The sequence below is a fragment of the Dermacentor variabilis genome, chromosome 3 (assembly GCF_050947875.1).
Source record: "Dermacentor variabilis isolate Ectoservices chromosome 3, ASM5094787v1, whole genome shotgun sequence".
NCBI lineage: Eukaryota > Metazoa > Arthropoda > Arachnida > Ixodida > Ixodidae > Dermacentor > Dermacentor variabilis.
Window position 1 is genome coordinate 44,267,695 of NC_134570.1, and position 23,298 is coordinate 44,290,992.

The following is a 23,298-nucleotide window of genomic DNA, read 5'->3' on the forward strand; positions in this document are numbered from 1 at the left end:
TAATGCTTTACGGTAACTTGTCAGCCGTGGCTTGACAATTAAAAAATTTGCTTCAGGTCAATCATCAAGTGCTGCCAAACAATGCACTCATAAATTTCAGCCCAGTTTTTCTCTTTTGCCTTTTCAGATGATCAAATCTTAAAAAGATTTTGCAACAGTGGGAAAGAATACAATAGCACAGTGAACACAGGAGGATTCAGTGTATAGATTACAGTCGAACCACGTAATGAAGTCTCATCTAACACAAAATAGCTTTGTTATAACCAACATTCATAACAACATATATTCATTACATGCCCATACCAACAATTAACATTTTAGATTTACTTCGTGATAATTGATAATTTGTTAGGTATGTGTCCTGCTGTGATTCACATCAACTCGTATACAAAAGAATTCTTATGCAAACAGCCGTGAAGTGTGCAAAAGGTAAGAACAATGTCTAGTCACCACATAAGCACAGTATATAAAATACCAATTTACTGAAGAGTAATAATATCATGAAATTGAGGCACAATCTATATGCAAGTTTTGTTCTCTCTGAGTCAGCAACACAAACAGAGACTAGAAAACACAATTCACAGGTTTAGATCACTGCTAGGCTTGTTGGTCACCTCATACATAGTGTTTCGACCGCTTCATTTTCCCCAGTGCACTGTCGTGGTCTAAGTTCAACAAAGGGTGCGCATGCTACAATATTTTCCATTGCGCACCTCGGAGGAGAGACAGATTTACCCTCCATATTCCAGCACAAGATAGCTGATTCTTGGCCTAGATGGTACTTGCTGAAAGACATATTTATCGCAAAAAGAGTACACAAAAGATAAGGAAGACACATCGACGAAACAAAGGCAGCCTGCACATCGTCAACATGTCACCTTTTAAGTGTGAAGGATTTCTTGGCGAACATTTGCCACCTTAAGTGTATCTATCTAGCTGTCTACGTCTTGATGCTCTCATGGTGGTTTCGTTGACTTGGTATGTACCGAAATTGGCATAGTATGACAAGTGTGCATGACGAACATAAATGATAGGTCATGACATGTGTGTCATAAAGGTCATGAAACAGCCGCCTATGTCCTGGTGTGTACCAAAATTGGCATAATATAGCAGGAGTATATGACGAACATAAATGATAGGTCATGGCATGAATGTCATGACATGCGGGTCAGGTCATGAAGCAGCTGCCTACGTCTTGGTGCTCTCAGGTCATGTCGTTAACTTGGTAGGCTCCCTGGAGCACACTGCTTCGCATGGCATCGATTCCCACAGGGCATGGGATCCACTGTTTTTTTGTGTGCGCTCTTTTTGAGGCAGATATGTCTTTCAGTATTCTAGCGCGTTACTCCACACAACACTTTACCTTGACTGAATTAAGTGGATGGCAGCATCGCCTCTCAGCCGAAGCGGTCGCTGTGCTTCGTTTAAATAAAACATTCAATTCTGGGGTCTTACATGCCAAAACCACTGTCTGATTATGAGGAACACTGTAGCGGGGGACTTCAAATTAATTTTGACCACCTGGGGATCTTTAACGTGCCCCCACTGCATGGGACACGGGCGTTTTTGCATTTTGCCCTCCACTGAAATTCAGCCTGCTGCGGCCGAGATTTAATCCCGCGACCTCGTGCTCAACAGCACAACACCATATAGTTGCCAAGCCACCATGGCGGGTCTCCGCTGCGCTTCAATGACACTCCTTGACAATTCCTGAGCAAGAATTTCGTAACCAAGTCGTCTCAGCCTCCACTAATATGCAAGGAGTGAGGGTGCGTGTCGCAGAAACAAGTTACATAAGAGTGTCACAGAAACAAACAGCACTATAGAATTAAGCAGGCTACCGTTACTGAATGAAACAGCAAATGTGCCTCAGCACATTGAAGGCACAACTATGAAGTTTCATTGAAAACAAATAATGTAGCACAAAGGGGAATGTAACTGCACCATAAAGTGCCAGGAGCAGTCTCACTGCAAGTTTTTGGTGCTCCTGATTCAGTGGGAACTGCAGTTTTGCAGCTATGAGCCAACTGGTGCAATGCAAAACGGAGTTTAATTTCAAATGCATCTAACAGACTGACAAAAAGCTACGCAAGACTTCACCGAGTAACCACTGTCAGAAAGACACAGTAAGTGCATCACAGAATGTCGTAGCTGCAGAGTTCAGACAGCTCCTCGTGATCCATGACATAGCTGTAGGCCAGGGGATCGGTGACGTAACGCTGTTTGACCCACTCCGATATGACTATTCCAGTCTGCAAAGGCAAGGGTAGCATAGCATGACATTACGATTAGTTTTCACTAAGCTGAAGTATGAAGCAAGCTGAAATGTCTGATTATGTAAAGATTAATAATTCAACGTTTCTGTTTTAAATCTAATGAAACTTCTAGGTACTGGTGCATGAAGTACATCTGTGAGGATGTTGCTTCTGTACAATCATACAGTACATGGCAACACACAGCTTAAGAAGAATGTGCAGCGGACGGCACTAAAGTGTGGTCCAGTCATAATAGGAACATCTAACCTGTAATAAAGCATATATGACCGGAACAAAGAGCGATAATCGATGGCAGACTAATAACTGTGAGCTCCGTTAAAAGTGAGTTTCATACAGCTGAACACAAAAGTTGACAGGACAAGAGATTTGCGAAGAAGCTCAAATCCTGCGAAGCGTTAGAATACAGTAGCCTCAAATTTCAAAGTTTCAATCTGTAGTAGTTCTTTCTAGCCTACACAGTAATTCACTAAATCGGAAGCCTTAAAAGAGCGAGGGCACTGGTTCCACCTGTGTCCCGTAAATCTTTGTGGATGACTGTACGCACACCTGCCAAGGCTAGCACAACCAACTAGTACTTAGTAATTGATAGCAGAGAAGCTGCACTAAAGAATACTAATGGCGGGGCAGCAGTTGCCCCGGATGGTATCGGCATGGCAGCACAACTAGAAGTACAGAGGGCCTCTTCTAAATTATGTTTTAGCTATGACACGCGTCGTTTGTGAGGAGCTACTAGTTTCTCATGCCAAGAATGCACTGTGCCGGCCGGTATGCACGAACCTGGAGATTCTTGAGCGAGTCCTCAAGGCTGGGAACGGTGACAAGAATGGCCCCCTTCTTGATGGTACGCCTCAGAAATTGCCACAGGGCCACTTGTTCTGGCTCGGGTGTAAAGAACTCAAACACATTGTTGAGGATCACAACATCGGAGCTGGAGACGAGCTCAGGTACTGTGATGACGTTCGCATTGATGACCTGCATGTGAGGAATGGACATTGAGACCCACGTGTCTACCTACTATCCAAAAAATCGTCACAAAGTATGCGACTATATTATGAGCAAGATGAATAAGGGGAACTGAGGGGCTTGCTGGCTAGTAACAACCGAGTGAAGCCAACAGACAATGAAGTCACTGAGGAAATCAAGTGTCTTATCTCAATTGAAATGAAGAAGTAATAAGAAAACGGGGAATAAAAGTCGTACAAATTTTGCGGTGTTTCATGTCCTGAGACTGCAGAGTAGGTTCATGAGGGACACCGTAGTGAAAGGCTCCAAATTATTTAGGCCATCCGGGGTCCTTTAAAAAGGCTAACTGCAACAAAATTTCATTTTGGATAAATTAGTTATAAATGAGTAGCATATACAATTGAAAGAATTTTGGCTAAGCTCCAGGTTCTTCCATTTTATTCCATCTCGAGGTTGTTCCATCAAGCCCAGTCCCATGCCCTAACGCTCCAGTGCTAGTAATCGTCAAATTTTCTTATTACAGTTGCAACTCGATTTAACGAAGTGATGACCACGCTCGAATTATTTAGTTAAATCTGAAAAATTGTAAAATCGAGAAAGGATTTTTTCGTTTCTTTGAAATCTAAAATTGTAACGTAGTGACACGAAAAAGCTACTACTGTGGCATCGAGGTTGTTCCATCAAGCCCAGTCCCATGCCCTAACGCTCCAGGGCTAGTAATCGTCCAATTTTCTTATTACAGTTGCAACTCGATTTAACAAAGTGATGACCAAGCTCGAATTATTTAGTTAAATCTAGAAAATTGTAAAATCGAGAAAGGAATTTTTCGCTTCTTTGAAATCTAAAATTGTAACGTAGTGACATGAAAACGCTACTACTGTGGCATCGTATTTGTCGCTAATCCAGCCCTCTGTTGCATAAACCGTTAAATAACAAAAGCAACCACCGCCGCCCCTACTGAGGCGGTATTTAGTCCTCAGTTCTGTGCATGGGCGTGGAGTGCAGCCTCATCAAAACAAAGCTAGGGCCGTGACTAGGGCACCTAGATGTTTCAACGCATTGGCTTTAGAGCACACGCTCGAATAAAAAATTGTGTCAAAATTTGAAAGAAATCACCGCTTTTTTCACTCATTTATTTTAGGGAAAACATTGTTAAATCAAGTTCGGCCAAGTTAGTTTTGTTAATTCAGTTTGATGACAACACTGAACCTTATGGGTACCTGCCGAGGAATGGAAATTTCTTCATTAAATTGGGAACTTCATAAAATCTGGTTTCATTAGATCGAGTTTTAACTGTAACAGCATTGAAATTGCACCCAAGCACACATTGCATGCGCTTGGTGGTTAACAGATATGACGCAAATTAGAACATGTTGTCTCCAAGATATTACACACTGTGGGTGCCACCTAATCATTGAGAGCTCACACTAGGGAGCCACCCCCGTTTGTAGTATTTCAGGTGCTATGTTGTTTCTGGCGAGGAGTGAAGGCTGTGTCTTTTTCGGTTTCGTAAATGCCTACTTTAGCAAGTTTTTTATGATGTGTTCACTTGTATTCAAAACGTGAAGCTTTGCACAGAGGCTACTTGACGTCTACACTATCTGAAGCTTTTTACATGGTCCAAAATTTAATTGCAGTTGGCCTTTAATGTGCACTTACATCTAAGTACACAAGCGCACTTTTGCATTTTTTCCACACGAGTTGCAATAGTGAGTAGAATGCGCAGAGGTCGGTTCGGCTCTCACTAGTAGCAAGTTGTAATTTCCTCCTTTCATTTCCGTTTTCCTCCCACTACTACTACTCTTCAGCTAAAAAAAAAAAGGCACAGTTAATTTCCCCTATACTTTTGTTAGCTTCACTGTAAGCTTCATGTGGTTTGACTATGATAGTCATTTACGAAAGATAACAATCAGACCAACATAACCCATAACAAAGCCATGTACGACCATGGGTGGACACTCGAGGTACATTCATACCATAGCTGTTATGCTGTGCCCTGCTATCGACGGCGCATGTACAGCTGCACGCAGAGAAATGGTCAGAAAGTCTCAAAAGACACGATGTGCATTAGGTTGCAAAAACAACAAAGTGAAGTGGGTGCACCGTCATGCACCGTCCCATCGCCTCAGTGGCGGAGAAAGGGCAGCGTTCTGCCTCCCGCTGCTGGCATGAGCGTTGTGTGCCAGCACACTAGTGTTACTAGTGAGCTGCTGTGTGGATGCATGGAACGTAAAGCTAGCATTATCTAGTTTTTATGGGCAGCTGACTAACACCGATGGTTTCCCGTCAGTCTCATCGCGTGCACTGCCGAGGTGCGACGCCTGTGATGCCGCTGCTAGTGTTGAGAGACGCCTCATAGCTGCCAGGTTGTGTGCACGCACACTATAAGCACACTAAGGTTACTGCTGAGCTACTGCGTGTATGCACTTGTCCAACTGGAGTGAATGCAAGTGTAAAGCTAACATTATCCAATTTTCACTAGGAGCTGACTAACGCCGACAGTTTCTTGCCGGTCTCATCTTGTGTGCCGTCGAGGTGCACCACTTGTGACGCCGCTGTCAGCGTTGTGAGATGCCTCGTAGCTGCCAGGGCACTTTTCCTTTTTCCCAGCAGCAGTTGCCTTGCGTGCCGAGTCGTGCCTTCGTGTAAATCCGAGGAGACCAAGTGCAGTGCTAAACCTTATGCAAGCACCGACTTTGTTACCCCTGTCAATGCTTCACCCTTCAAGGGAACCTGGCTTACTTTTTTTTGTTCCAAAACTTGATTGTTGTTGCAATAAGCCAACCTCTTGATCTTAAAAGATTACAAGATTTAGTTACTTTGAATGAACAAGCATAGCCGTGGTGCTGAATCTGGTAGCAAGGCAAAAAGAATTTTCGAAGTGAGAGCCTTAGATCTCTGTTTCAAGTTCGGGTTGTGAGGTACAGAAAATATCACGTGACCCAAGGAAGGCCATAAGCGAACCAAAGCAAGTTCAGCCATGTATAAGAGATGACTAATGATTAGCAAAGTTAATTAATAATTAATTAGTGATTGGATTATGGAGGATTAGGGTGAATTATGATGTATGAAGTATGATTAAGGTGGATTAGCATGGACTAGGGCGGATTAAGGAGCATGAAGGTGAATTAGAGTATGCTTTACAAGGCTCTCGCCTTCGCGTCTCTTAAGCGAAAGCAGAGTCCTTCCATGTTTTTTCTGGTCACGAAACTGCCGCCTCAGTTACATATAGCGCCAGCGCCCGCCGCTAGAGGCGCAACCGTGCATGAGAGGGCATGCGAACGCCGCTACCGCTGTGGTTGTGTGTGGGGCAGCCTCGGTATTCTAGCTTTCTCAACGTCCTCAACGATCGCTTTAGTTTCACGTAACTATTTTTAACATTGAATATAATTAAATTACTGCCTGAGCGTGTCTTCTGCGATGATATGAGCGCACGGGACGAAAAAAAAAAGCCGCTCATAACATGGAGCTTGCGGCGGTCTCAGACCAAAAAGAAGAAAGATCTGGAATTTTAAGAGCCAGAACCGCGATACGATTATGAGGCACGCCGTAGTGGGGGACTCGGGATTAGTTTTGACCACCTGGGATCCTTTAAAATGCACCTAAATTTAAATAAACGGGTGTTTTGCATTTCGCCCCCGTCGAAGTGCGTCCGCTGTACACGGCCGGGCGGTCCCGGTCCGGATTTCTTCGTCATCGCCGTTCGCCTCAACGCTTCGGTGGGCTCCGCTTTTTAATATTTGCCTTAAATTAAACACCGCGCATTCGCAACAAAACGCCAGTGGTCCCACTTATCACCAGAGGAGTAAGCGCCAATTCTCCGTTGCGCATAGCGCCAGATTGTTCGCCGAGCACAGCTGTTCAGTTTCTGTTAAACTGTGGCATAGAAGGACTCTGTGGGCAGTATCTTATAACGAGATCAAAAGAATGAAATTGCTATTGCAAAGGGCTGCTACCGTAGAATACTTAATGACAAAGAAAAGGGAACTGAGCTGCTCCATGCGCTTAAGATTTCTTGCAAAGCGATGTCATTTCTGAATAAGATTTAGGTAGAATTAATGCAAGACGAACTTCGCTACTAAATGTCTTCCTAGACAATCACATGTAAGAAGACAGGACAGACAGACAGACCTGTCCTGTCTTCTTACATGTGATTGTCTATAGAAAGCGCAACCAATGTTTCCTATTACAATGAACCAACTTGCCCAACAACGCATCCTGCTAAATGCCTTCGGTGCGGCTTTTAACAACGGATTAAGGCGAACCTGAAGTGTTAGGACCTGCACAGTTGAAACTAGCTGTAATTAGGCACTTGCCTTAGCAAGCAGTCGTTTAGAAGCGTCAGTAAGCCCAGCACTTCACTGCTCGTGGTTTCGACGCAGAAACGACGAGACTAGGTATTTTGGTTCTTAATTCGCAACTATTTACAATATGTTAAAATGTTGCAATCACCGGTCCTGATATTCTTATCATGGTCGAAAAATGAAAAAAAAAACTTTATAATTCGATTAAGAAAATAAATAAAACGTGTTGGTGCAAAAACAAAATACAAGCACGATCATTTATTTGTCATGTAAAATAAGCGGAGCGAAATACAGATAGCACGGAGGCGTCCGGTCACAAATGGTCCACCATTCACAATGCAAGAAGTTTGTTAAAAGCATGACACTGATATAATACGCATAAAGAAATAAGATCAAACGTGAGAGGTATGCATTGGGAGGCAGGAAACAAACACCAGCAAATGAATGGCAATAAGTACAGAATGCATAGTCGATTGTTTCTATAAACAACAAAGTGTAAAGCATAAGCATTTCATAACACACGGCTAAAGAACTCTCAAACGAACACAAGTAGCCACATCACAAATACAGCAATTTTTTTTAAATGGCTTGTTAGAGACACCACCTTTCTACTTCTTCAGCTGTTACTTAAACATGCAGACAAAACTTGCTCAGCAAATCACAATACAAATGTAGCTAACAGTGTGCTAATAACCTTCTTACTCATAGCAGCTTATAGACTTAAAAGTACGTGCAATTGAAGAATTGTAGCCCATCATTAGCCAAGACTAAAGGACAATGGAAAATAAAACAATGCATATTATTCTGTTTTAACACTTGCATTTAAAGGAATTCTAATGCTATACCTTTCATAGATGGTCGGGGTAAGGGCGCTATTGCTGTGAACTACTCTATCCTGGTATAACACAAATTGAGGTTGCAACAAAGCATAAAGCAAATGTGTTCAGCGTCGGCTTCTCACGCTCCAGGGACACGTCGTCGCCGTTGATGTTGAAATTGTACGCAGTGACGATGTCCGAGGCGTCAAAGTGTTTCGCGCACACACGTGTATACTTCGATTCGAAATTAAAACCGCCACTTTCCTGCGGCCCGCTTCCATTTCTCGCGCTGCTCCTTGTTATTAGGTAAACAGAACAACGACACCTTTTCGGTCGTGCCCTTGTAGCCGGAACGGCACCCAGGCACGCAACACGTGTTCGGCATCGTTGTCCCACCCCACCACTTCAACCAAACAGCCCAACACTCGAAAAATAGCACAGCACATGCACAGAACGTACCCGAAAAGTCAGCTCGCCTCGCACTGCGCACGCATTTCGGTACGCGAACGATGCCCTCTGTGGCACAGTGGCGCCGCGTCGCGGCACCTTTGGGCAGCATATGAACCTCTCCCATAGCGTGACTGCGGAGTTTCGTGACCAGAAAAACATGGAAGGACTCTGGCGAAAGCTAAGGACCACCTGGGATTTATTTCTTAAATTATAAAGTAGTAAAAATGAAAGCTCTCCAACGCTTGCACAATCCTCCTTGGGCAGTGCAAGTAGTGTCAACTTTACTTTTGTGACACCCGAACATTCTGTGTGCAATGTCAGTGTACTGGTTGAATAAATGAAGTTACACTTCATTAGGGCGATATGGGGCGCTCTTGAGGTGAAAAGCACCAATGAAATGCTCCATAAATGCACAAAGGGAAATAATGCTCTTGCAATAGAGATCAACACACTACACACATTTACTTTACACAGAATATGAGTACAACAACCAGAAGAACAAAGTTGAGCTTATGTTCACCTTGATTCTGTCTTCCATGTGAAAATGCTTGACGGCAGCTTCTTGAATTTGGCACAGGTCAGGATTCATCTCAACACCAATAATTGGATTAGCTGGTGTAAATGCATGGGCCTAGAATTACAGAAAAATATTAACTGTGTGCAAATTGCATGTGCAGGTTTAATGCACACACATGCAGATGCAGCACTTGCGGTCAAAAAGAAGAAAGAAAGAAAGAAAGAAAGAAAAAGAAAAAAAGAAGTTGAGACCCTCCGTTAAAAGAGTTCTGATGCATAACTTCAAAGTTGGGGGTACGCTATCACACACTTCCTGCATGTAAAAGGATGACACTTAGCAACTCTAAATGTGGATTTGGTGTCACTGATATTTTTGTGACATCGTAACACACAGAAAAATTTGCTGACATTATGTAGCAATAAGACACCCTCCCTCCCCAACAATAAATTATAAAAACAATATAGAAGAATCAAGCTTTAGTTCCCATTTAGCTATACAGAAGAGTAAAGAACATCCACAAAGAAACGGCTTGAAAAACCCTCAACCCCTCCACAACATACCGTACGACAGCAAGGCAGCGCAGAAAAACATACACACTCAATAAAATAATGAAAAAAAAAAGTTAAAGTAAGGGCATGACATGTAACTGCACAAAGATACACACTGCAGAAACTTGTACTCAACAAATATTTTATCTTTTAAGGTATACTGTGCATATTTATCAACAAGAACCAAGCAATGTCAACCACAAGATAAGATTATAAGTTTGGCAAATGCTTTAACATTTCAAAGTAAACAATTCAGAGGATATCATCACAAAGTATGTACAATATGTACTTAGATATATCACTATAAACATAAGAGAATTAATAAATGCTTCCTGATAAAAAATAATAAATATACAAGAGTGCTTCACACCCTTCTCCTGGCTGCGCTCGAGAACTTAGAGAAACTTAGATCGAATCAAAGCTTAATAAAAAGCGCTTGTCTTCGTCTGTCATTTCTTCTTGTGTCCGTGTTTTGCTGCGCTATCCAGATACCATTCCATGATGACCGACCAATAAGCTCATTATTGCCACCCTCGTTTTCATAAAAGGTTCAGTGGCACACAATGTGCGAGCCCCCGCCTCAATTCATAGAACACACAACTGGCTCGTGTCAATTTAGCACGGTCGTCTCTCGTAGATTGACCAATCGACAACTTTTTACCCTGGTGACACCATGTGCAGCGCCCTGCTGGTGTCACGTAGTATGAAGGGACTGGGAAACGCCAGCATGGAGTTGGTGAGAGTAAAAGTTTAACAGAAAGGAGCAAAAGTACAAAAAGGCTTTTTGTACTCCTGGTTTCCCCTTGGCTCGTAGTGCTGCCATTTCCTTGAAAGATGATCGGCATGGTACACTGTATGCAATGCGCACGTTCACTTAGAATGAGTAAAAAAGTATCGGAGGTGCTTTAGAGGCCTTAGGGCAAGCATAGAAATATGTGAAATGAAAGTGGGTTGTCAGAAATGCCAAGCGAAACTCACAGCATAGAGCATGACACCCAGTCTGGAGCCCACATCAAGTACGGACTTGTCTTTCAAGTATGGCAAGATCTCTCTGAAAATGAATGCTGCTCTGCGAGCTGAGGCAGAGTGTGAAATGAACGCTGCACAAGAGAAAAAGAAAGCAAGGGATTTTAGAACTGAGGCTCAAGCTCCGCCATAATTTTTTCAGAGACCAGCACTTTTTAAACAAACCACAAAAGATAAAAAAAGAATAGAAGCATGCTTGGCGACCTATTGCTTCATTCCTTTTGCTGCCCTTTCTTAACAAAGGAAAAAAGAAAGAAGCACACCTAGTGATTCTTATGGAGATGCTTAGCACGAAGGTTTGATGGCTGTAATTAGAAGCCCTTACTGGCATACATCATTATTTGCATTTTAGTAATTGTTGTGTCCATCCCAGACTATCAGGGCTTTGAATGTACCTTAATCGGGAAAATGCCCTGCCAACATTACAACTACTTTTTGCAATGCAGAGCAACATTAGTGCTCTGTTCATTAGGTTGAGGTAGTGCGCAGTGGCACTTCTTGGGGCATCATTCTTAGCTCATCCTTTTAAGAGTGCATTTCGGCATGAACGTAGAGGAGAAATAGGTTTAACTCAATTTTCATAAAACTTTTTCAAGGTGCAAAAACAGGAAATTATAGCGTTTTACCTGAAAGCGAAGGACACTGAAAATAACCTGTATTCTATTCTATATTCCATTTTCTAGAAAATGGCACATCAAGACATAAAAGCAGTGTTAAATTGTCACATCTACTGTTAAGAGATTCGTTGGACTTTACTCGCTTTAACAAAGACAGCTTTCATATCATGATTAACAATTCCATATTTTTTGTTTAGACTTCACAGAATAATGTAGAAATAAATAAAAAAATGCTATATATAACGTGACCATGTATAACTCACTGTTATGTCACTTACTGAGGGGTGCTGTCTCGTGAGAACCACAAGCTTTACAGTAGTTCCGGCTGAGTTTTCCTTCTTCAACCAACTCATCAATGGCTTGGTCATCATAAAGGAATGCATCAACGTGGACAGTCGTTGCAGGGTCACAGTCTGCATTCTAGAAGATAAAGTCATGTGGTGCCGATTCAGTGGGTAAAAAGATGAGTCTTTCAGTGGGATAACTTGCAAGTGAACTTGTGAAGTAAATGTCCAAGTGAATTACCAGTACCGTGGTGTTTTCTTTCGAGAGATATATTATGCAAACCTACACTGATAGCTTACACTTGTGTTGCCAATAGATCGAGCTTACCACGAGAAAAAGTTTGTAAGCCAGAAAAAAAAAAAAATTAAAGGTAGTTGCGGACACATTGTGTTAATTTTGAGAGCATGTTGATTTGAAAGCGCAACAAGAACAGAGGCAAACACACAAGTAGACAGGATTTGTCCTGTATACTTGTGCTTCTGCCTCTGTTATTCATGTTGTGCTTTCAAGTCAGTGGGCTCTCAAAATTAACATGAAGCAACTAGCTTCATTTACTGCCACAGGCCACCTCCTCATGATGGCATTAATATGCCAATATATGCTCGGTGCCAGTCAAGTGTCTGCCGATAAAGATTATATTCCATACAAAAGAAGCAAATTACTCTGGGACCCTTCGTGGACCTTTCCTGCTTAAAAAGAGCCCAGATACTCGAAAATATCATGTGCGCTGATGTAATATGTGCCACTGATGTCACATGTGCAACAGTTTGCATAAAAAATCTGAAATGAAAGTATCTGCCTCGATGATATGAGCAAAGAATAGAATCGAAGCACCATTACAGAACACAGTGGCACATGGCTTTTTTAGAACTTCTTACCAATTGCACTCAGAATTTGTGCCTTTATCTGCATTTTTTTTCTTATCGCACACTTTTTTGTTTAGCTTTTCTTGCCTCATGCATAGTTTTCTTTGTCTGGCCTTTTTTGCTTGCAGTATGACTTTCTGTCAATTTGTACAAATCATAGCATTTTACAATAAACCTCAGCTGGAAATCTGCGCTTCTCCTTGTCTGGTGTCATCTTGTTTTCTCACGCCGCGCTATGTGCCCTTGCAAAAAACAAAAAAATGATAGAATGCCAACCTAGCCATATCTGCCACCCTTCTAAATTGCACAAATCTTGCACTATTCTCCCATTGCATGGGGTTTGCCATAATGCAATAAATGCTGCTGCATTTAACAGGCGAGGCTACAAGCATAAAGAACATTACTGTACATATACAGATACACAAAATAAAAATAAATATGTAATTCAAATACCTTACCTCTCCCTTTTTTGGCACAATTATGCTTTCAGAAGGAAGAACTGCATTTCCAGGTACAACGGTCCTGAGGTACTCGGAGATTTGGCTCAGCTTGTGATGAGCTTCGGCCACCTGGTGGCCTGCACAGTCTAAATTTTGAGAGGAAGTTAGTCCCTGATACACAAGTCAAGATGCAAACGCTTAACAGTGACTTCTAACTGTAGCGAAACCAAAGGAAGACGAGAGGGTGCACGCAAGGCTACCTATAAACCTTACGAATGTAATAGGGACAACCATCTCAGTGGAGGAAATGGAGAGGCTTGCCAAGTTCTGCTTCCAACGCAACATTTGCTTGCCAAATTTTATGAAAGATTGATTTATGACGGCAGGACGTATATCTGCGCTCTTAGAGACATCGCCATTAACGTAATTTATTCTTCACGGGGCTTAACGTCCCAAAGCAACTTTGGGGCTCTGAGAGACGCCAAAATGGAGGGATCTGGATTAATTTTGACCACCTGTGGTTCTTCAACAATCACTGAAATCTAAGTTCACGACCGTTTTTTTTTTCCTTTTTTTTCCGCATTTCGCCTCCGTTGAAATGCACCCGCCGAGGCCTGAAATCGAATCAGCGACCTCGTGCTCAGCAGCAGAAGGCCAAAGCAACTACATCATCATTCACGAAGTGACTAATGCTGATAAGACACATTTGCTCTTCTGCACACGGGATTGTACAGCTGTCGTTCACATTATGCACACGAATGTACAGCGGGACAGACGCGCACAATTAGAACTACTTGCTCTGAATAATTCACAGTGCGTTAACAAACAGTTACGAGCCCAATAAACGTGGCGCGCTCATTTGGCACTAGTAAAACTAAACTCCGCTAGCGCCTCGTTTCTCGACATTAGAAAGTCAGATATTTGCCAGTCCATTTGACGACTTACTTGCCGTCAGGTATCTCCTCTGTATCCAAAGTATGAACTCTGCCGAGTTTGCAGGATCGATTTGGTCGAGGAGCTGATCAAATTTATCTTGCGCCTGCTCGAGATTCATATTGCTAGTCAGGAGCTGACCCACCCACGACACCACCGATCTACTTAATCGCAATGCGTGCAAGTCACCGAAGTCACGTTCACTTGTGTTTCCTGTGTTCGGCTATTTATGCCGATTAGCGATGTGTAGCACCATAGCGTCATAGGCAAACAGAATGTTTTGTTAGATATCCTGCGCAGTTCTGTTATAGAGGCTAGAAGGTTATCCTAGTGTCGTGAAGGCGCGTGCCGACGTGAAATACTTTGCTATGCTCCGGCAGATGGCGCCAGCGCTCGCTGGCGGGTTGCTCTTGCGGGCTCCGGCGCGCTTTGCAGCGGGCGCTCGCAAGTGACCGGCGCTTTCCGCCGATTTGCAAGTTCAGAAAACAGGCACGCAATAATCTATGAGGGCTAGTCAACCTTACAATATTGGCCAGTACGCTTATCGTGACGAGCGGTGAAATAAAACTTCGTTTTGTGCTAGTTCGCCCATAGCTGGTTATGATGGCAGCGTAAGAGATGTGAAGACACAGAAACTAGACGGTGCACTTGTCATATGTTTCTATGTGCCTTGTCTTCGTCCCTGTTGTGCTGCCATTTTAACCAGAGTGACGGAAGCTACGCAAGCGGCCGTAATAAAATGGGGTCGGTATTTTTTTTTTCTACGGGATAAGCGACACTAATCAGCCCACAAGCATGGAGAGAAAATGGAATGCATTCCGTTTTTCTTGTGCATATAGTTTATTGCAGCTTTACAAAATTGCACACTATGGTCCGCAAAAACGCTGTATGGGGAGCGCTTTCAAAACCTATGTTACAAGTGTTTTTTTTTTCTTTTTTATTGCACAATGAAGGTAGGTATGTACAAAAGCAGGGAGCATTTTCGCGACTGTCATTCTACTGGCATCGCCTCATTTTCAGGAGCTTCTGTTTTTCTCTTTGAGTGCTCCGTTCCATGTTCTTTGCTTTTGCAAAGAAGTGCAGCCTCGTCAGTGCATAGAACTTTATTATGTTTGTTGTCAAACACCGCCCATGCTCACTGCAACCCACTTCTTTAGGCTTCGCTCCCTGAAGGAAATGCAAAAAGCAGACCATGCTTTCAGCATGAAGCTGATTCCTGCTGAAATACACAGTAAATGTGTCCTCAACTTTACAAACAAGCTCCTCAACAGCTTTGGAAGGGTAGATCAAGCCCCCATGATCAAACTGCCTGGTTAGTATAGAATTTACATCAGAATCAGCTTGTAGGGGCAAAATACAAAGGCAAGAGGCACACTCTGGGCATGGAAATTTTTTTAAAGACTTTCTGACAACATAGCCGGCTATATAATATACTAATCTACTGTCACTGTGCTTTTCGACACAGTTGTCATGATCAAACTGCTTGCCTTGTGTTTTCAACACAGATTCTGCACACTCCAATTGCTCATCAATAATTTCTGTTAGGTGGTCAGCCTTTCGTTTTCCAACATCACTCTTTCGTTTTCCAACGTCTCTCTTGATGTTCCTTGCCCAGGCCTTCAAGCGAACAGGGTCGGATGGAGCGCGGAACAACGACACCTTTTCTACAGACGACTTGTAACCGCCCTTACAAAGGGGAACAAAACATGTCCTCTCTTTTTTTGAAGGCATTATCACAGAAGTTCAACGTCGCATCGCACCAAGCCGTGGCACTACGGTCTCAACGAAAATAAAGGCTGCAACAAAGTGAACTACGTCGTTACACGTGCTACCAAAAACTGACGACGACTTGTGTCTGCATTCCTTCGGCTGGCGTCGGTAACCCGCCACAGGAGCGCAGCGCCCTCTTCGAACTACCCCGCCAAGCATCCAAACTGGTTTCTCCGGCGCTTCGGGAAAGGGCGCCCGCTCCCGACACTAGGATAACCTTCTAGCCTCTATAGTTCTGTGACCCGCAGCCCTTCACTATAAATTACCGCTATCTTCTGCCTGCCTGCCTGTCGCGTAGGAAACTCTATGGTCGCGTGCACCGAGGATCAGGTCACGTGAAGGATTTTTGTGCGACCATTGTACGACATATAGGTGTTCAGCGATTTAGAATCACGCGTGTTTTCTACGCTACCTATTACTCTACACCTCTCTACACGTTTGGGCCGAGGACTGTATAGAGCAAGAAAATGGCCTCCCTCCCAAATGGAATAGTCCATCAACATCGGCACCAATCGCGCCGAATCCGCGCGTTTCGGAACCGCATTCAGTGTGTGCTGCTGGTTGTTTCAGCTGTTTCGAATACCAATGCTCCCTACCTTGTGTGCAAAATGACAAGCGTGAGCAACGTTTATAAACGTTGAGCGTGAGTAACGGAAATTGAGGAGAGGCCCTACCCCCTCCGCGGGCTAGGAGAAAGAGAAAATGACGTAGTAGATTCTCCTTTTTTTGCTGTTTTTTTATTTCTTTGCTGTAGCGGCCACGCAGTATAGGTGCTCTGTGGCCACGCCTTTCGGGCCACAATGGCGGCTTTGTCTGTGCGCTCACACGTGTTGCTCCGTAGGTTTCGTACCGTGGCAAAGGCGCCGTGCGGGCAGGTTTGCGTTGGTCTCCGTGTTTTGTTGCGCTGCGTTATCTGGACCGTGCTCTACCGGATGTTGCTGTGGCCAGGTGGGACAGGAGGAACTAAAGTTCGTGAAATGAACGCGCCTGCAACGCTGTACGCAATGTACCCCGCCACGGCAATGGCAACGGACGAAGGAATATCTGCGGGAAATTTTGCCTTCTTTGGCGGAATCATGCTAACGTGCTAACGTTTAGTATTGCTGCGGAGCGCGCAGGTCCGAGCAGCACGGTTGCGCCCAGCGCGGAGTGGTTTCGCGAGAAATGTAAACAAGAGAGGAGAGCTGGCCCGATAGGCGGAGCAACGCCATGAGCAACGCCAACTTCTGGCTTCACTTCAAGACCTGAGTTTCCTTCCTCCGTGATCGGCGCGATATAAAGGACTTCGCCTCTCGTTTCGGGATACCACACAGAGGTCGCTCTCCATGATTGAAGTTCAAACCAAATCATCATTAGAGACATACAGGACGTTTAAGCAAGAAATAACCAAAGAAAATATTTACGGTAACGCTAAGGGAAGCTCATTGTTGTTTGAGGCGAGGACATGTGTACTGCGGACTAAAACGTACCGAGCCAGATACCAGGAGATAGACTTGTTGTGCGGGGCGTGTGGAGAGGAGGAGGAAACGGCTGAACACCTGACATTTGCTTGTGAACAACTTCACCCAGCAGTTGAATGTAACGGGGAACTATTCAAATTTAGGTTTTAAAGACAGTGAAAGTAAAATAGACTTCGAACAGGTAGAAATAACTAAACGGAGGCCATGTGATTGGTGGATAATATCAACGCAAAAGTTAAGGAGTAAATACATAGGCCAGTATAGGTGTTCTGTGCCAATACCCTCAGGTGCTCGCCTGAGGCCTCCGTTTGCCGGTTACATGTGCCCTCCTGGAGCAGTGCTTGTGAAAACATCGTCGCGACGAAAAAAGCGACCCGCGACTTATAAAAGACGTACCAGTCAGAACCTTGCCTCTTCATGCACCGTGATAACCAAATGGGGCGTCCGTACCCACTGGGGACAAACGAATACAACACGGGCTAAGAGGAACCTCCTCCGTAGTGCTTAGGCAGTCATTCAAGAAGCAAGAGACCCCACATTTTCTCTCACGCGCCCGCTCTCATTCGCGCCTGCGCACAAACGACTAGCGATCCCTCAAATGAATGTCTCGCCTTTCTTCTCGTTTCAATGCCTCCTTTACTAGATGCCAGCCGCGTTGCTCGCTTTCCCATTGTAGCGGCGGTTCCCTTAGTTGAAGTTAGTTCAGCATAAATTCCATGAGGCGCCGCTCGTTGCTTTTTCAACTTCCGGCGGATGTGGCAGCGGCGGCTGAATGCATCCGCCGGCGCGTAACTGCGCGGGCGTCTGTTAGCGGGCGTTATCGCGGGCCTCCGAGACGGTAAGAGATGCCACGTTAATCTCAGAGGCCGCCGCACGTGATTGCAAGTTGCAGGCGTTCGCCATGAGAGGCGCTCGTTGCCTTTTCGCGGTAGAGTTACTGTATATGCTACCGTAGGTAGCAGAGTTGCGCGTAGGTCCGCCATCTTGCCTGAGAAGCAACCAAGTCTATGCGGCGAAGCCGCACTCCGTTTTTGCAGGCGACATGCCTAGCGTATCGTCGATCGACCGTGGGCGCTTTTGCATCGCTTGTGCACCGCTTTTCCGCCTAATCGCAAACAAAGCGCATCGAAACAGCTGACTTGATTAGATTGTGAAGAAAAAGGCGCTGCCCTTTTTTAGCGCGCGGCGTAAGATGCAGCGCGTATATTAGCTTTTTTTGGAGTTGCATTCACCTGTGCACTTTCTCCGCCCTAATAACGTGTGGGCACTCGCGTATCTAGAATAGATTGTGTATTCTATATACGCCGATCAGATGCAGCATTCGTGAACCGCGACGGTAACGATTAGATCTCACCGAATAAACTTAGGGAATATGGTGATGTTATTTTGTAGATTCCGGAAATCCTACAAAATTTTCGTGCGAAAAAGCTACTTCACAAGGTAGTATAAGGTTCGAAATAAGATAGCGTATTAAAAACTGGACAAACTTTAATAATTGAGGTAAACAATCAGATACTTTAATAACTTTCCTTCGCTTGAATACTGCTTGGCACTCAGGTTTTGTTTCAACAGAGATAAATACGCTACTAAGAGCAGTGCAGTGCTCTTTTAGGATGTAAACAGTAACAAAAAGCACCGAGCCACAACTACCTCTTTTTTTGGCAATAAAATCACAATGCGAATTTCAGAGAAAAAAACAGACTAGTATATGCGCGTGCAAATATTTTGATATAGTGAGCTTTATCAATTGGCGCTACTAAATATAATGAGGCTCATACTTGCTTATGTGCCATAACTCTCAACATGTAGCCAGTCTAAAATATTACTGGTGAATCAATGACCAACCATTGCTATTTCGACTCTGGTACCCCATTAGATCTTGTGTAGGAACATATCCATCTACCAGCAAGCAATGGATATCAGCTACACCTGCAAGTGTGATTTCATTATGTGCCTTTTCACTGCAGGGATTCCAAAAGTAGCCTTCTGTGGGAGTGTATAGCGAAAGTTTTTCTCACAGGATTGACATAGCTACATTATAGGGAATAATTCAAAACACAGTTAGGCCCTTACCGTATGTTAAAGGGGTGGAGACATCAAAATTTTCGTTCATGCGTTTGTTGATTCAAACGTTGTGTCACGCTTCAGGGAGCACGATACACACAGCGGGATTCATATATATCCGATAAATAATTTAATAATAGCATTATTATACCGAGCGATTTCGGTTTCGGTTTCTGGGCTCAGGGGGATGCTATGACGTCACAGAGGAGGAAACGCAACATGGCTTGGTCACGTGGCCCACAAAAAATAGTGACGTAAAACTATGCTGCGTCGTCTGCTCGCGCATACGCGTGCTCTGCCAGCAGAGGTCAACCACTGGCGATTCGAAGTGCATGTCGCGATTATTATAATTATTGCGAAGAGCGACGACAACGGTAAGAAAATATTGCGGCTTGTGAGAGTCGGTGATTCATTCCGAAGCGCCGTAAGCTTTAGCTTTGAAGTGAACCGGAAAAGGCCTAGCGACGATATCGGCGGCGCCGAACGATCCGAGGCGGTGAAGCTGCCGTCGATGCCAGAGCGACCACTCCTCGGTCGCTGATTGGCCGCTTCGCCGTACGGCTGCCGCACAAATGGGTCCCGGGCCCGTCCTCTCTACGGCAAGGAAATCTCGCCGTTCGCGAGCAAAACCGCCGTCGCACGGGGGCCCGCGAACGGCAAACGGAGTGCGGCGAGTTTCCGTGCCGGTAACGTGGACGGGCCGGTAACGTGGAAAGGCCAAGCGAAGGAGAGTCCGCTCCGAGCTGCCGAACTACGCGACTATGCGAGGAGAGAAGCACACAACACGAACGCCGCATATCCTGGTCCCTTTCGGAGTCGGCCGGCTGGTGTTACACTCAAACGTGTAAATGCCCGTCCGCAGGGCAACTCGCCGCACGCAGTTTGCCGTTCGCGGGCCGGCGTGCGTGTTGTCCACTTCTCTCCTCTTGTGTCCGTGTCTGGACGCCTTACCCCTTCTTTGCATTAAGAAAGGATTTCTATATGCCTGTAGCTCGGTCGTAGTGGAGGCTATGCTCGGTTGCTCGGCTCAGCAGGCTCCGTAATCGGCATTTCATCGCTACTCATCATACGTCACGTTTTTGTGCTGGTGTGCTATGACGTCAATATTTTCGTTCCTCCTCTGTGACGTAGTAACTGCCGCGCTAACGATGGGTCTCGACTACGAGAAGGAGTTTTTAATGACTCTTTGGAGCTCAATTAAAATTATTTTCAAATGTTTGCAGCGTCCAATACCTCGTTCTGGCTGTCCTTGCATACGGAAGCAGCCTACAACATGCTTTTTATAGCCTCAAAATTTGGTGTCTCAACCCCTTTAAATGACGACATTCATTCCTCTTGCATCCTGGTTCACATAAGCTGTAGTAGATTAAATATCTTTACTTAGTAGTAACCTCTTTCATATTCAGAAACAACCCAAGCAGTGCATAATCATGAAAATGTGAGCTGGCTTTTTTACGACACCTCTGTGAAAGCAGTGTGGTGAATCACATGCAAAAAACTGGTAATTCCAGCTAAATCTTCTGTATAACTCTACGTGCTTCCATTATTTAAAAAAATCCAGACTTGCAGTAGCTTTTAGTATTCCAGCTGTGAATTTTTTTAGCACAGCCCAAAAAGCACGTAGCTGTTAGTCAAGCAATTTCATCTCATACACACTTGACGCAATAGGCAGTTGGCTGAAAATTTGTTTGTTCAGGTGTCTTTACCTGAACACCCTTCACTAGTTTTACACAGGAAGAAAAACAATTACTGCAGTAAGGTGTCACGAGGCAGGCCGACGACACAAACGTGAGATGCGCTGCGCACGTTGCGTTGTTGCTACGCAGCTAGCACGCACGTGGACAGCGAACGGCAAGATTGGCCGGATTGGATTTGAATTTGACTGGCGATAACTTGTGTCAATCCAGTTCGCTGCAGCGGCGGCGTCGGGAAATACAAAAATTGGCCCGAACGTCTGCTTCTCCGCAATACACGGTTGCTTGGCTACCACGTGATGACGTTCTGCCAATAGAGGCGCTAGCGGCGTGATAAAACAGACGCGCAACTCTGCTACCTGCGGTAGCACATACAGTAACTCTATTTCGCGGCATATCCTAGACGAAGATGAAAACAGACTGGAAGGAGAAGCAGCAATAAATTACATCCAAAAAGTAACAGCCGAATCTTTCCAAGGCAAGGACGAGGTTGTATTTGAAGAAAAAAAGAGCATGAAAGAGACCCAAGGGGGAAAGGAGCTAGTGCTTACAAATTTAAACTGGAAGAAAGCGGAAGAGAAAATTCCTAAGCGCACAGCCACAGGGCTAGACGAGGTTCCCGTTAGGCTGATGAATGAACTGGGACCAAAAAGTAAGGAAGCTCTCGTGAAAGCAGTTGAAAAAACTTTAAAAGATAGACGAATACCAGACAGTTGGCGACAAAGTAGAATGAATTTAATTTATAAAGGTAAGGGGGAGAAAGACAGAATTCACTCGTATAGACCGTTGACCATTACATCGGTAATATACAGGCTAGCAATGCAGGCAATCAAATTAAAGCTTCAAGCATGGGCAGAAAATAATGGCATTTTGGGAGAGCTTCAGAATGGCTTTAGAATAGGTAGGCGTTTGGATGATAACTTGTTTGTTCTTACTCAGTGTATTGAAATATCAAAAGCAGAAAGCAGACCGTTGTATGTGGCCTTTTTGGACATTACAGGAGCATACGACAACGTAGACCGCAGCATTTTGTGGGATATTCTGGAAGGGGAAGGCTTAGGTAACGATTGTATACAGCTTTTGAGAGAGATTTACCCAGAAAATACTGTTTGCGTTGAATGGGAAGGGATGAGGAGCGCGGAGAAAGTTCATATCAACAAGGGACTGAGGCAGGGGTGCCCTTTATCCCCGCTGCTGTTTATGATGTACATGGTGAGGATGGAGAGGGCGCTAGAAGGAAGTAATATCGGGTTTAATCTCTCATACAAACAGGCAGGTACAGTAATAGAGCAGCAACTCCCAGGTTTATTTTATGCGGACGACATTGTGTTGCTCGCAAACAAGCAAAGTGATTTGCAACGTCTGGCTAATATCTGTGGACAGGAAGGCAACAATTTAGGTTTGAAATTTAGTGTTAGAAAATCCGGTGTTATGGTATTCAATGTAAACAGTGAACAGACAGTGGAGATACAGGGCCAAGAAATACCTCGGGTAACAGAATATAAATACCTTGGTATATGGATAAACGAAGGCAACGGATATATGGAAACACAGGAAAAAACCATAACAGTCAAGGGGAAGAGAAATGCAGCCATAATGAAGCACAGAGCGCTATGGGGATACAATAGGTACGAGGTCCTCCGAGGTATGTGGAAAGGGGTAATGGTTCCAGGACTTACTTTTGGAAATGCGGTTGTTTGCTTTAAATCAGGGGTACAATCAGGACTCGACGGGAACCAAAGGTCAGTGAGTCGCCTCGCATTGGGCGCTCACGGGAAGACTACAAATGAAGCTGTGCAAGGGGATATGGGCTGGACTAGTTTTGAAGTGAGGGAAGCTCGCAGTAAAATTGAGTATGAAGAACGGCTGAGGAATATGGAGGAAAGTAAATGGGCTGGGAGAGTGTTCAGGTATCTGTACAGGCAAAACATTGATTCACAGTGGAGGAAAAGAACTAGGAAGCTTACCAGCAAGTATGCGGCCTGTGGGGTGGGCAACACAGCAACAAAGAAGGTCAAGCGGAAAGTCAGAGAGGCTGAATTAATCTCATGGGTGGCGGCAATGGAAAAGAAACCTGCCCTGAGTAACTACTTAAGGGGAAAAAACGAAATTAGGAAAGAAACCATTTATGATAACTCAAAGGGAAGCTTCTCATTACTTTTCGAAGCGAGATCGGGATGCCTTAGAACACGCACCTATAAAGCGAGATATAAGAAGGAAGAAGAAGCATGTGCTTGCTGTGGTAAAGCTAGGGAAACGACGGAGCA

General features: G+C 44.4%; 1 protein-coding gene across 1 annotated transcript; it reads right to left on the bottom strand.

The window, feature by feature from the left end:
* Positions 1-458: 458 nt before the first annotated feature.
* LOC142575482 (uncharacterized) lies at positions 459-14,343 on the bottom strand. The gene is made up of 7 exons (XM_075684886.1): positions 14,056-14,343; positions 13,129-13,256; positions 11,798-11,939; positions 10,855-10,976; positions 9,332-9,442; positions 3,054-3,248; positions 459-2,252 (listed from the first exon to the last, which is right to left on the bottom strand). Exons 1-7 carry the CDS (start codon positions 14,162-14,164, stop codon positions 2,136-2,138), a joined length of 924 nt encoding a protein of 307 aa, XP_075541001.1. The 5' UTR covers positions 14,165-14,343; the 3' UTR covers positions 459-2,135.
* Positions 14,344-23,298: the final 8,955 nt, after the last annotated feature.

Coding starts and splice junctions, on each gene's coding strand:
- LOC142575482 (XM_075684886.1), bottom strand. CDS start 14,164: ATGAATCTCGAGCAGGCGCAAGATAAATTTGATCAGCTCCTCGACCAA. Junction 9,443..10,854: donor TGGGTGTCATGCTCTATGCT/GTGAGTTTCGCT, acceptor CTGTAATTCTAG/GCCCATGCATTTACACCAGC. Junction 3,249..9,331: donor ACATGGAAGACAGAATCAAG/GTGAACATAAGC, acceptor CCTCACATGCAG/GTCATCAATGCGAACGTCAT.